Source organism: Phodopus roborovskii, unplaced genomic scaffold (assembly GCF_943737965.1).
Source record: "Phodopus roborovskii unplaced genomic scaffold, PHOROB, whole genome shotgun sequence".
NCBI lineage: Eukaryota > Metazoa > Chordata > Mammalia > Rodentia > Cricetidae > Phodopus > Phodopus roborovskii.
The window spans coordinates 34,370,576-34,386,598 of record NW_026126409.1 but is presented as its reverse complement, the minus strand read 5'-3'; the positions used below and the strand labels follow the sequence as shown (position 1 = coordinate 34,386,598).

The following is a 16,023-nucleotide window of genomic DNA, read 5'->3' as shown; positions in this document are numbered from 1 at the left end:
TGGGGGGCCTGAGTGTATGTATGTGTACCACACCTGTTCCCAGTTTGGGTCCTCAGTAAGAGCAGCAAATTCTCTTAACCACTGAGCCATCTCTTCAAACAGATGAATCCTATTAATAACATACTACTATATGTACAGATTCTGATTAAACCCAAAACAACTGGACAACTTCAATATCCTATTCTTACCAAAGACACATCATTTTCACAAAAACTAGACATATCTGAGTTAAATGACATTATAGAGCAAGTATATCTAACAGACATAACACATCGGATATATTTTTTTTTTTTAACTTTACTGGTTTTTTGCTTAGATATTCTGGTTTCCTATTTTTATGGGTGTGGAGATGTGTGTCTATGTACCTCTTGTGATTTTTGTTGTTTTCTTCTATTCTGGTTTGTTCATTTGCCTATTTTCTAAAGTGAGAAAAAAGGAGGGCATGGAGTTGGATGGGTGGGGAGGATCTGGGAGGAGATGAGGAGGGTAAACAATGATCAGATTATACTATATGGGAAAAAAAAAACTATTAAAAAAAAAGTAACAGGGAGAAAACTAATTTTATAGTTTTTCATATCTGGATAAAATGCAAACTATGTTTTTATTCCCAATTTTTAAAATTTCCAACTTTTAAAATTTTTACTTTAGATGAAAACAGAGTGAACTTTTAAAATTCTTATTTTAGATGAAAACATAGGATGCAATTTCAGAAAGCAATTCATTTCTTCAACTAGCCTAGAACTCACTATGTATACTGGGTTTGCCTCAAACTCAGAGTCCTGCTGTCTATGTGTCCTGAGTGTTAGAACAATGTGTAACAAACACTACGCACAGCCATCTTCCACTCGCACATCTTTTCTTTGCCCTGATAATACTGATAGCACTATTTACAAGTAAGTATCATATGATTACTGTTAGTTATTATATAAGCTGTATTTTTTTTAATGGTTTACCTTCAAAAAGGGAATGACTTCTTTCATAATTGCTTTAATTTGGCGGTCCAGTTGTTGAGTATCAATTCTAGGACATGGGACAGCAGAAACATCACTTACAGGTTGTGGTGAAATGTGATTCTCAATAATGGGAGTTTCTACATTTTAAGAAAAAAATGATATATCAGCCAAAACCAATGACATTATATACATAGATATATGTATTTAGATAACATTTTACAGAATGCTATAATAATTTTATGCTAATACAATGGGAAAACCAAGTAGTTTTTAGCAGTCTTTATAATTAAAAGAAATCAGTAACAAAACCACTAGTATTAAAAAGGGCTTTTACTTTTTTTTTAAACACAGAGTGGCAAGTTTACAGTTCAGACTGGACCTGAACTTGCAATGTTACCAAAACTAGACTTAAACTATATTCCTCCTGCTACAGTCTCTTGAGTTCTGGGATAATAGCTATGCCCACATAGCTTTAGAGTTTTTATATGTGACTCTGATTATTTACTTCTGATCACTCTAAAAACACACCTTCTAAATTACTGACTGTGGTAGTGGCAGCAGCACCATCTTCATCCTCAATAACCCTGCAAGTACATCTCATATTTGAGTTACTTTCAGTCTCAGTCTTCATGCGTTCATATTCTCTCATTCTGGCTAATGCTTGATCCAAGTGAATCACAGTGTTACCTGAATTTGGAACAGAAATATTCCTAGAATATGTAAAAGCAAATATTTTCCCATACTCTCAAAAATATAAAAACCTGAACACAAGGAAGGAAAATTAGCTTTTCATTCACATACACACACACACACACACACACACACACACACACACACACACACACACACACACACACAATATGTATATATGTGCATATGTGAACACCAAGTGTGTAGGTAGCCTACTGAGGCCAGGAAAAGGTGTTGGTTCCCTTGGAACTGGAGTTACAGGCAGAAGTAAGCCACCTGATGCTCTTAACTGCTGAGCCATATCTCCAGCCCAAAATTAACTTTGAAAGAATTCCCATTTACTGTATTTAATGAGGCACTCCATGTACATCATCATCAGTTATTTAATCCTCAAATGATCCTAGAAATGACAACACATAAGTAGCTTCCCTCAGATTGCAAAACCAGTTAAGTAAAGGGATTTCCCCCAATAACTAAGTAGATGATCTTTCTCCTTAAGGAAAACTAAAGTTCCATTAAAAACAAAACAAAACAAAACTTGTATTATTCATATTTGAAGGTTCTATGTTTTTCCCAAGAAAGTAGCAAATTAGACACAGGTCCTAACTTCATAAACATTTGCATAGCTATAGAGAATGGATGATTTGCCTCGGGTCAAGGAATAAACAGTCATAGATTTAAACTGATGGATTATTATTGTGTTCACCCTAGTTATTTCCTTACTCAACAACTCAAAAGGCTGCCAAGAGATCATCTTAAAGTCATATGCAAGATTATTTAAAAAGCTATGCTTACCTAGATCATCTGTTGCAAAAGGCTCAAAGTTGGAAGACACAGACATGACACTCACATTATCAGCATCGTTTTGTTCACTTATTTTGTGTGTTTCTCTTTCAAAGTTCTTCTCAAAAGTTTCCTAAGTTTAATAAACAAAAAATCATTATATATTCCATCTAAAACATTTCATAAATACACAGAAACTTACTTTCATAAAACCATGCATCATTTTATAAACATTAAAGACCTAACACAGAAACTGTTGTTTCCACAAAACCATGCATCTAAAAGGATACTAAGAAGTTGCATGAATATTCTACACAGACAAGACCACAATATAACCCAAGTTATAAAAGAGGTATAAAAAACATGAAAATATTAAGAAATTTTAGAGAACTTCCTTGCTAAATAAAAATAAGAAAGCCAACTCTCATTAAAAACTATAAATTGATAGCATTTTAAATTGTCTTTACATTCTCATGGATGCTTTATCTCTAGATCCTTATTATATGTATCTCTTGTCTTATATCTGAAGAGAAACACGATATTCTTAATTTTATAAAATGATTCTATTTGGCACAATTAACATACAATAATGTATCCATTTTAAGTGTATATTTTGATGAGTTTGCATAAATAAATACACATACATAATCTGTTTCTTTAAAGATAAAGACCATTAGCTTGACATGGTGGTTTTAGTCAAAGCACTTAGGAAATGGCAGACGGCTATCTGTGAGTTCACCAGCCAGGTCTATTTAGGAAGTTCTAGATAAGTCTCTATACAGTGAGACTCTTCTCTCTCCAAAAAGGTAGCGGTGTGTGTGTGTGAGTCTGTGTGTATACATATAATTTCTCTCACTTGACATCAGTCTTTCCCAAGTTATCTCAATGTTCAATAATCCTTACTGTAATCTAATAATTTCTTTCCCTTACCCAGATGATTGAATAAATATATAGACAACTGTGTCATTTTCATTTCCTGAAAAAAGGGACATACCCTTTTTTAGTTAATTGTAATAATTTATCAAAGTACCAAGTACTCATTTCCTAACTTATATTTAACATTATAAAAATTAAAACTATGGGACTAAGTCTTTCTCAAATTATTACAATATCCAGTAATCAGCAAGCACAAGGTTCAATCAGACATGTTGTCTCAAAAGATAATACAGAGAGCAATCATGGAAGACACCCCATGTCAACTTCTTGCCTCCATATACAGGTGCACAAACACATATACTACAAACACACATTAATATACACATTACAACACAAATACATGTAATATACGTGCATAAGCACAACAAAATATAAGCTATATAATTTGTAGATACAGGTTTCTTTTAGGGTAGCATAAGATTTAGAGCATAGTGGAGAAAAATAGGAACGGTAAATTAAGGAGGCAATGTCTTCAATATGATTTGGAGTAAAAAAATAAGAGAAAATCCTCAATTGTTTCTAAGCAAATTATTATCTAAAAAGGAGTCAAAATATCCTTTTGGAGAAATACCATCCTCAGAAAATATTGTGCTAACATTACAATAGTAAGAAAAATCACAACAATGTTATTCTAAACCTTCATCTATACACAGATGTCTATTGATCAATTATTCTATTCTTACTCGGAGATTCTCAGATGCTTGAGTTATTTAAAAATAGTATTTGCTATACAAAAACCATAACCAACATCTGAACCTGTAAATAGGCCATTCCTATGTATCTAGCATATAAAAGTATCATTTTCCATGTTCTTTCCACTTTATTCAAAAATCTGTCTAAGTAGAATACATTAAGTTACACTTTTTTCTTGGATGATTTTCTTTTGTTCCACTTTTTCTGTGATTTGACTGCTATTTGCCCTACTAAATGTTCTGAAGAACACAACAAAGACTTATGCATACTTACTAAAGATATGTGTGGTTATTACAGAGTTTTTGGGTTTTTATTTCCTACACAGGGTTTCTCTGTGTAACATCCCTGGCTGTCCCGGAACTAGCTCTGTAAACCAAGCTGGCTTTGAATGCACAGAGATCTGCCTGCTTCTGCCTCCCAAGTGCTGGGATTAAAGCTGTGTGCCACCACAGCTAGAGTTCTTATTCAAAAGTTCAATATCAACTATATTAGCTGCAGTTACAATATGACAATAACTTCAAGTTTGTTTATTATACATTGAAAGTATGTCCACAATTAACATATCATATTGGCTTACATCATCAGTAGTAGCAAGGCTTTCACTTGGAGTAAGTTCTGAGTTTGAAGCTACCCACGTGCCAGAATTCACTGACTTTACATTTTCTCCTTCTTTTTCATCACTTTCAGAAATATGTCTGGATACGATATCCTAAATAAGGAAGTAAAGACTTTTATATAACACACACACACACACACACACACACACACACACACATATACATATACACACACACACATACTTTACTCCATATTTATGTTACATACTTAAAAGGAGAGGTAGATAGAAGAAAAATTAAGTATCTTTAATAGATTAAATGAGGTAAACATTATGTATGCACATATGTATTTTACATTTTTATAATATATGTAAAGAACAAGAAAAATGCATGTAAAGATCACCTAAAATATATTGAAGCTATATAAGAAGTTTAAAATAAAATGGTGCAAAAAAGCAGAAAACAAATCTAAATACATAGCAAGCAAGGATATGCTTCACTTAAAGTAACCATATATAAGCATGAAGTAAACAGATAGAAGAATATAAGGTACCAGATACCTGCAATGCATATAAAGCCCTCTGTCTCAAGTAGTCTGTATTAAGCAGCTGCAGCTCATGAAAAAGCTCAATAAGAAAATGTGGACGAGACTCATTTTGAGAAATTAATGTAGCTACTTCAGAATAAATAGTATCCCGTAAAGCTTCAAACATGGAAAAATCACTTCCAGTTTCTGGAAGATAAAAAAACAATCAAGAAAATAACAACTTAATACCTTCATAATAACTCATACTAATCTGTATCATTTTCCAAGCGCTAACTGAACACAATTCTATATCAGGGCTTTTAAAGAAATAATCTTAAAATATCAAGGTAAGTAATATGTACTAAAATATTTCAATTCAAGAAGAGCTATATCTGATGCCACATAGAATCACATAATCAAAAGTTAATAATCTCAATTTATAAAACTGACAAGATGTGGTAGAGCCTACGTATAATCCCAGCATTGTGGAACATAAGAAAGGGTTACAAGTTAAAGCTAGAAGCATGGGCTATATAGCCAAAAAATGGTCTAAAACTAAGCCAAACTCAAATTAAAAACAAAACCTGGAAAATTTTATACACTTCATAAGACTAATCACTGACATCTATAAGCACTTGAATGCAATAAGCAAAATAAAAATAATTTTGATTTTGGTAATATGAACTTTATAACAAAACAGGAAATCCATTTATTAATGTTGAGAAAAAACAATACTATGTCTTAACAATACACAATTATGCCATAACTGGTCAATTTCACTACAGTATCATATTTATATAATTGGTTCAAATCAGAACTAAAGGTGCCCAAACTATACTTGCCAGTTGTATAGACATCTTGCATTACTTAGCCAAAATACTATCCCATAATACTGCCCCATAAATTGTTGACAACACTTTTAAAGTCATACTCTTTTTGTGGGGGTGTTTAGTGATGGAAACCAGTCCCAAGGCCTCACACACAATATCTTTGAATCATGTGCTTAGCCCTAAACTTTTCTCAGAGACAAATAGGAAATTTTATGGTCTCTCTAGAAACAGAAACAAAAACAAAAGCAGTCCATACCCAAGTGATTCTTCTAGCTTCCAAATTTTGTAATATTTCTGAGAACTGCAAGTATCTAGTTAAATCCTTTCTTTTCTTCAAAAATAATGATTCTACTAAAAAAACTGTTGAGTGTGTCAATTTGTAGTTTCTTAAAAAGCATGCAAAGAAGCCAAGCATTGGCACATGCCTTTAATCCCAGCACTTGGGAGGCAGAGGCAGGCAGATCTCTCTGAGTTCGAGGCCAGCCTGGTCTGCAGAGCTAGTTCCAGGAGAGGCTCCAAAGCAATACAGAGAAACCCTGTCTTGGAAAACAAAACAAAACAAAAACAAAAACAAAACCCACAAAAACAAAACAAACAAACAAACAAACAAAACCTGCAAAGAACATGAAGATGTAATCATTTTTGTAGAATAGGGATAAGATAATGCAAAAATAATATACTTTAGTGAAAACAAAAATAAGCTTTGCACTAATTAGCTGAGTTACATGACCAGATTTTAATTTTAATAAACATAAAATGAGTAAAAGACATGCTGCCTATCCTATCTTTCCTTAAGACAGCTATACATTTTAAAAGAGGACATATTAAAGTTCTCTCAATAGTCAATAGTTTCCAAAGGTCCACATGCAATATATTAAAATAAAAGTAATATTAACTAAAGTAGAAATAAAATCAAGAAATCTCCAATAAAAGAAAAAATTCAGACCCGGAGGTACTATTTGCTATGTAAACTTTCAATCTACCTGTGGCAACTTAATCATAGTTTAAATTTTTTTTTTTTTTTTTTTCGAATTTATAGCTTTGTAGACAAGGCTGGCCTCGAACACAAAGCGATCTGGCTGTCTCTGCCTCCCGAGTGCTGGGATTAAAGGAGTGCACCACCACAACCCGGCTAGTTTCATTTTTAAAATGTTTCTTTCACAGCTTTAAAAAAGACGTGTATTAATGGCTTAATAGTTTGTTACGATAAAATATTATTCTACAATAAAATATTCTGAGTTAATTATAACCTTTATCTCTTCTTTTATGCAGATAAGAAGTTTAAATTTTATGTCCGTATTTCCTTCTAAGCTAAAATTAATGCTAGAAAACTCCCTAATCTGTGTCAACCTAATCCTGGTTCTACTACTGTAAATCCAGCTTTGTCAGATCCAGTCTTTGTTGTGCTTGACATTTTGGTTACAAAATGAGTCTTTATCAGCTCAGCCAACTAACTCTCTTGCCTTTGTTTAACTTTTTCTAGAGATCCTAAGGATTCAAGCAGGACTTTACTTTCCATTCATATACTGCTGCAGAAGGAGCAAAACTGTTTTTATAACTGTAAATCATAAATCATATTAAATAAAAAAATCCTCACTACTGCGTAGGAGGTAAAATACAAATATGTATTTTGGAGTCAAAAAGCATTTTTTTAACATTTCTAAATTTCTATGCTCTCTACTTACTATAGTCTATGCATATCATAGTTTTATTTGCTATTGTTTTTGCTTTTTTTCAGATATTGACAGGTAGCAAAAAATAAATAACTAAGATATAAAAACACCCATATCTACTTAAAAAATTAATGCTTTTCAAATTTCAGATATATGAAACAAGTAACTTTCAAACACTATCACAAAAACAGTTTCTATTACATTTACAGATATGTTAGCTAGGTTTTATGTTCACAAAATAAGAAAGGTAGCCAGTTTTGTCAACAGTAAATTATAAATGAGAAACTTCAGAATGTGAAGTTTTTTTATTAAGTTTGGTAACATATATACACCACGTTTAATTATAAAAGGAAAAGAATTTCAAGGGCTGGAAAGACAGGGAAGAATACTTGCTGCTCTTCTAGGAGGACTCATGCTCAACCCAGACACACATGCAGGCAAAGCACCCACACACGTAAGACAAAAAAACATGTTGGGTGGTAGCACATGCTTTTAATGTCAGCACCCAGGAAGCAGAGGCAGGTGATTCTCAAGTTCAAGACCAGCCTGGTCTATACAGAAAGCTCAAGAACAGCCAGGGCTCTGTAGAGAAACCATGACACATAAAACAAAACCAAGCAAACAAAATATTCAGAATAATATAAGGATTTTAGGTTCAACAAAGAAAGGTAACACACATGTACACCAGAACTAAGCAGATTGTTACATGTGCGCCATCACAGGCATTTCTGTTAGATTTGCTAGATTGCTCTAGTATTTTAGCATGTGCTGGAGGAAAGGATAGATATAAGATGAACATAAAATGTGTATGTGTTGTAAAGGTAATGTTTATAATGAGCGAATGAGAAAAATAAACATATTATTGCAAGGAACAGTTTATGCTTTATTTGGAAACATTATTCTCATTAGATGGCCTGGAGAGAGGACTTAGGGGTTAAGAATAAGCACTAACTGCTCTTCCAGAGGACCCATGTTTGATTCTCAATACTCACATGGTGGTTCACAACCACCTATAACTATAGTCCCAGTGATCAAATGGCTTTTTCTCACTTCCTCAGGCACCAGTCATTCACGTGGTACATAAACATACATGCAAAAAAAAAATCTCTAGATATAAATTTTTATTTTAAAATAGTAAGTAATCTTATTAAAGAAACTGCTGTAAACTAAAGTTGCTGTGACTAATGATGGCAGTCACAGTGAAGTCAGTGAAGTGCTGTCTTTTTTTTTTTTTGGAGGGAAGGGAGTATGAAAACACCCTGACACTCCTATAATTCCCGTGGGAGAAGAGAAAAGCATAATCCAATAATAGCAATAAATGCTGCACTCTAATTATCATGTTATAGGCCACGTCACAGCAAGCATCAATGAACAATGGAGAGACTCTTATGGTCACAGTAAATGAAAAATATGCCTTTTAGAATATTAATGAGTAGCATATTTAATTCACCAAAATTCAGTAATTTTGAGACAGGTTGTTACATGCCCCTATGTTGTGATATTTTGTTGGTAGACAACTCAATATGTGGACGAACTGGCCTCCAACTCATACAGATATGCCTGTCTCTGCCTTCGGAGTACTAGGATTAATGGCATGTGCCACCATGCCTGAACTCTATTTTTTTCTTTCTTAAATCTGACAATAATACGATCTGGAATACTAGTTTTCAATGGAAATAATAATACTAAATTTTTACCACACCATTCAATTTTGTGGTCTTTCTCCACTCCCATCCAACTCTTTGACAATACTACTGCTGGATAAAATAAAATAATGAAAGGAGATGAAAATTTAAACATTTTGCTGGGTTCAATACAATAGAATTGTTATTTTTTCCCCCCAAAAAATTCTATACTAAAAGTTCAGTGCTACTAACTCCTAACAATATAAGCTTGAGAAAACCATTTCAAAATACAAAGAAATGTGAAGTTTCTTATTCTGATTACAAAACTAGCAACTATTTACTACAAAACAAACAACTATTTACTACATATGTTTCAAAAAACATAGTTTATAGTTTATAAAATGACTATGAATATTTTGATATACTTTCTTCTATCTTTGTTTTCCTTTACATTTTTATTTATATATAGCTAGCATTAGACTGTTAAGCCAACACTAAGCCCTCAATTTTCTTTCACTTCCAAATAACAGATACTAAGTTAAGGGCACCATTTTCCATATTTTACAAGAAATGACAATTTAATATTGCCAGCCTTCCTTGTGATTCCACAACTAAAAAGTGGAAATAAAACAATGGCATTAAGAGGCTCAAATGACCTGTATAAAATTTTGTAAATAGTAAAGTACAATACAAATAGTAGTTGATATCATTTTCCCCAAAGAAGACAATCTAAATTTACTGACTCCTTCTTTCTATGTGTTTGAGATGGCCCTATTCTCTATAATCAGTAAAATATTGGTGCTGACAACCTTCTTTCTATGTGTTTGAGATGGCCCTATTCTCTATAATCAGTAAAATATTGGTGCTGACAAAGTAAAATGGTGACAGTCATGACTCTATTCAATGAACACATATTACACCAATTACACCAATGTAAAAATATAAAAAGTAGTTATTTGCTACCAAGCACTCAAAAGGGTGACATAAATACCTAAAACCACTTAATACTATATTCTGTGACACAGGTAATGGGAAAGGATTACACAGGACAAGAATGGAAATGAAAGGGACAGCTGGGCAACCTTAGACTCAGATACAATTCTGGATTCTAGAATTAAATTTCATTTAAGAATGAAAGGAGCTTTAAAAAAAGGGGGGGGGGGTGGATGTGATATGGAAGAAGTAACAGCTGATGACTAGTGAACTGAGAAATAACATGGCAGCCAAGGGAATGGTCTAATGCAGTATCAGTAAAAGGAAAGAGTTTAAGGAAGATGTGTGTGAGAATACACAAAAGCAAGAAGGAACCACTTCCTTGATGGCTACATCTGTTATATTAAGAGATACAAACTTCAGCACAGGCATGATGCAGCAAAAGTTTTAAGAAGGGTAATAATGAAATTTCATATCAAATCCTATTTAGGTAAGATTGTTCAGAGTTTCTATTAGGAATTCTGTATTAATATCATTTATTTATTTTAAAAGCATTTTTAATGTGTCAGAAACATTAAAGAGATCACAGCAACAAAAACTATTTCCAGTTTACATTTCTCTATGATTAAAACCTTTCACATTACAGAAATCTGTGGAAGCCTATTATTAAAACTTGCTTTAGTATAATTTTCAAATTTAAGGAGAATTCCTTGGATTAAAATAAACAAAAAAGAGAAACATACCTGAAGATATTTCTGCAGACCTACTATATTTTATTATTTTTTCCAGCTGATCATGATTCTTTTTGCTGAATAATTTTGCTTGAACAGGCTCTTCAGTCTGGGCTGAATGTCTGTTCCTACTTTTGCAAGGTTCACATGTGCTAGACACACTGGCACTTTCATACCCTCGGGTAAAAAAAGTGACAGCTATTATCAGTTGCAACTAACGTTACTGAAAGGGAAACTGATTTCCATAGTAAAACAGTACAAGTAACTCAATTTAGAGTGTAATAACAGCCTGGCATAAATGGAATACAAAATAATGCCTTTGAATACTTTCAGAATAATCTGTAGAAGGACAAAATAAAAAGAATCAATTCTAACAGTTCATTTATTATCTGATATTCGTTAAAATACCTCAACTAAAAGTAGAGTTAAGGGAAAATTCATAAGATCTGAATTCTCTACCAGACTCCAAATTAACATGTTTTCAATGTTATGAAATACAAAACAGAAACACTCTACTAAGTAAATTTTCTTCCTAAGTTTCTTAAACTTCATATTTATTGTGCTTTATGATGCAACTCAATTTCTTTTATTCTGGATAGATAGATGGTTATATCTAGCCTCTTCTCACTGAATTAAAATCAATTATATTAGCTGGGCAGTGGTGGCTCATGCAGGCCTCTAATCCCAGCACTCGGGAGGCAGAGGCAGGCAGATCTCTGTGGGTTCAAGGTCAACCTGGTCTAGGACACTACACAGAGAAACTGTTTCAAAAAAAATCCCAAATAAACAAACAAACAAACAAACAAACAAGTTATATTGGTCAGTATATTAACCCTCATATTTCATTGTTTTATTTTTGAGACTGTTTTAGTTTTTATTCCAAAGTCATTTTTTTTTCTTTTGGTCACAAAAGTTAAGTTTAATAATTTGGTAAGCAAGCTCCACTTAGCTTCTTTGCTTGACTACTCTTAGATATTTACCCTTCCATATATGCTTAAAGCGTTTCTGTTGTTCAGTTTCAAAAACAACTCAATGCAAAATAGACTAAAATTAAATGCACTTAATTTGAAGACTTGTATTTAATTTTATACATTTTCATATCAGAACTATGTTTTTATAGTTAATCTCTTTTATATTATCAAAAATACAGCCTTTTATAACCTATTTTTCTTGTTAGCAAAGAAAACTATTCACTCATTCAGTTCCCAGCTACTTTAATAGTTTACCTTGTTAACATTGGTTATTTTCCAGTATCTTTAGGAATTGTCTAATATACCAAAAGAATACTAATAGAAACAAACATTTCTCTTTACTAATAGTATTGCAATTATTTCTGGTCCTAAGTTTCCAAAATAACTTGGTAACAGAGGTTGGTAACAGAGAAGCTCCTTCTTAGTTTCTCATTTGGACAGAAATGTCTATGAAGTGTTTCCATTCTATAGTACAATAGGCACTGGCTAATGGCTTGATTGTCCTTAACTGTTTCTGTTTTGTTTCATTAGGAATGACTCCAACACTAACCTACCATTAACTGTTTCTGTTTTGTTTCATTAGGAATAACTCCAACACTAACCTACCACTATGAATATGACCTTTTCCTTTTAATACAGATTTTCTGGTAACAACTCACGGAAATGTTTCTGAAATTAATTGTACAGTCAATTGTCTAACATTCTTTTGATATATCAGCAGTTGCTAATACTTTATTGACTTTTTTTTGATACACAGTCTTGCTCTAACCGTTTAATCTGCCCTTGAACTTGTAGCAGACCTCTGCCTCAACCACTTTAGTTTTGAATTATGCACTGAGATTGGTTTGTGTGTGTGTGTGTGTGTTTGTGAGTATACCTCAAAGCTAAGCAGTGGCGGTGGCACACACCTTTAATCCCAGAGGCAAGCAGATTTTGGAGCCCAGCCTGGTCTACATATCGAGTTCCAGGAATACATATAGAAACCTTGTCTCAAAAAGAAAAAATAAAACAAACACCAAAAAATTGTATATGTTTCTCTTCTCTCCTCTCCCCCCCTTCACTTGTCTGTCGCTTTTTGGTTCTTTGGGACATGATCTGGCTTGGTACTAACTTTGTAACTTAAGATGCTCATCAGATTCACAGCAATGTTCTTGACTCATTCTCCCCAGTACTGGGGTTGCAGGTTTACACAACCATGCCTAGCTAGTGTACTTACTGTCTTCTTATCTTTCCTTATACAAAGTTAACTCTATTATGAACCATATATTGTTTCTATGGTTTGTTTCAGACAGAATAAGCCTGCTCTCTTAGCTGAATGTGAGATTCTTAAAATTACAGTCCTAGGCCACTGTAACTTGTACCCCCTTTTTTGTTTGCTTAGATTGTTGTAATAAACTGGACATGGATCTAGGTGGCTTTAAAGAAGCAAGTCATTCTTGGCCTCCCAAATGCTAGGATTGCCTCTATTTGTGTATTTAGGTTATATATTATTCATTTTCCCCTATAGAATGTGAGATTGCTTGATGCCAGTTAGGCTCCTTTTGTTAAAAAAAAAAAAAAACAAACAAACAAAAACTTACTCTTTTCTCTGGAAACATACATTTTACTCATCTTTGATATTCAGGGATTTGATCAGCCTGCACATCAATGTATATGCAGAACCCTCATTCCTTCCTGGAGGGACAAAAGTTGGCTGTTCTGAACTGTAATACTGTCAAATCCTTTATCACTGTGTGTTTAAATATTGCTTCTTGCTTTTGACTTTACAACTCTATCACAAAGATTTTCTCTTAAGCCTCTAAAATAAGTCCTTCTAATTGATTTTATCACCTACCACTTTGTTATATATAATGACAGAATTCTGTTTTTGATTTGGTTCAAAATTGGAAATTTGCTTTAATAAGCAATACTAAGATTAATAGTCTTAAGAAATTAACATATTATAATCTAATCTGCTTACATGTCTTTATTATTTTGTTCAACTGTGTATTTCCTTCAAAAACTTCTTTTGCTAGATTTTGCTTGTTCTAGTATATTTGAACTCTGTCATGGTTGCCAGTTTTCTTTTTTATATGCATTGTTATATAATGGTCCAATTAAGAACTACCCTAAGGCTAAACACAAATGCCAACTTGCTTTAATGGTGACATTCTAAGAGTATAAAACAGATACTTTTTTCCTCTGAAAAAGCCAAATTCTAGCTAGCAATAAGAAAACAAAGACTATATTCTCTTCTCTCAGCTGCAACGGTAATGCTTACTTAAGGGCAGATAGAAAGGATTACCACATAGCTAGCTGTTCACTAGTGTCTCTGCCTATTAATATCTCCAGGAAGCATAAGATCACCAGTCAAATAAGAAGGGCTGAGAAGAAAGGTTGCAAGGCATCTCTTCTACCATAGCTTTCTTTAAAACTAGAGTTTTAATTTTACCCTTGTCCCCTAGATTCTGATCTGCAACTGTTCTGCTAATATGAAATAAGCTCCCCAAATATTAAGCTGTCTCTGTGATATCCTCTGTGGTTTCAAATCTCCTCTTCTATTTCTAAGCACATAATTTAAGTCAGGAGTTCTTTACCTCAAGTTTAAGTTTCTGATTTCTTTACTGATTTTTCAGGATGAAGCCTAGTCACAATAATCAATTCTGCATGAAACTTACTGGGAAAAGTTCTCTTAAAAGCTAGTTTATTACTGTTTGTGACATAAAACAGGTCCATAAATAAAAGCAATGTCCAGCTAAAGTATTGTGAAAAACGATATGATGATATGAGTGTCATACATATGGTCATTTGATTAACACAAACTGCTCTGAAGGAAAAAAAAAAGTATGGTAACCTAACAAGATTTACATAAATGGAATTAAACTTTTGTCTCTATTATTCAATCACATGAGAAGTGTTAAATGATTCTAACTGAAAATAAATATGTTATGGATACATACAAAATTCTCTTTATGCAGTTTATACAATGGCAAACACGCAGTCAACCTGCCTCACCTTCCCCCCCCCCCACCACACAAAACCCTGAAAATAAGAAACATCCTACAACTGAGATGCTATGAAAAGGGATATGCTGATTGTTTTTATCTACCTGACACAAACCTAGACATAACTGCAAATAGGGATCCTTAACTGATAAAACTGAATCCAGAAGAGGTACTGATTTGTTAATGACTGATGTGGGAGGGCCCAGCCCACTGGGAAGATAGTCTTGGATGTGATAAGAAAGCACACTAAGCAAGACAGTAATCGAAGTTCTTCCTACGCCTCTGCATCAGTTTCTGCCCTGAGTTCTTTTGATGACTGGCTGTGATGTGGAACTATAAGCTGAAATAAACCTTCCCTTCTCAAATTGCTTTTGGTCATGGTATTTTACTACAGCAATAGAAACTCTAAGATAGAGGGAAAACAGTTGTCTATCTTAAGTAGATAAGATTTCCTTTACTAAAGACACTACACATTGTGGATGCAGGGAGTAGCAAAAAAGTTGGAATGACCTGGAAACGTCCTCCCTTCTGGCTTTTATAGTGCTTAAAGATGCTATGTAGGCTAGTGAGGAAGGAAAGTCATCATCCCCATCTAGTGGTAGCCCCTATATGCTGCAATACCTGTGAAGTCACTAATAAAATAGTATGGCTTGACTGTTTCCGGGGAACTGATTTCTGATTGGACTTGAGGCCTGCTTTACAGGAGAGAACTCATACGTGGTACTGTAAACCTATTTCAAAAATTCCACAACTAGGAAGATCACAGACCCTACATGGGAACCTACTACCAATGTTTTATAAAGAACATGCTCTCAAACCATCTTCTAAATACTATGCTCATTGCCACAGATTTATGCTGCTCTAATCAGGTAAGCTTTTTTTTTTTTTTTTGCAATGGAAATAGGTTAATGCATACACTCATAGGTAGTCAAAGTTCTATGAAAGTAACTGATAGCTGCTCAGCACTAAATGGAGCATCTATGTTAGTCTTCAAGGAAGGCCTAGGAAATATTGTAGAAGAGGAGGAAGAGAGACTATAGGAGCTAGAGACCGAGAAACACCACTGTGGAATGCTGTCTTCTGGACATGATATCTTCACTTATTAATTTAAAACAGCTATAGTTGCCTGCATATGTTG

At 33.5% G+C, this 16,023-nt stretch overlaps 1 protein-coding gene across 1 annotated transcript in view; it reads right to left on the bottom strand.

Annotated features, from left to right (window-relative positions):
- The window catches only part of Pcm1 (pericentriolar material 1), a 91,334-nt gene that overhangs the window by 16,788 nt on the left and 58,523 nt on the right, over positions 1 to 16,023 (bottom strand). Inside the window, 6 exon segments of the mRNA XM_051182307.1 lie at positions 954 to 1,090; positions 1,482 to 1,640; positions 2,439 to 2,559; positions 4,633 to 4,764; positions 5,173 to 5,345; positions 10,943 to 11,107. Of these exon segments, the coding sequence (XP_051038264.1) occupies positions 954 to 1,090; positions 1,482 to 1,640; positions 2,439 to 2,559; positions 4,633 to 4,764; positions 5,173 to 5,345; positions 10,943 to 11,107 (887 nt within the window).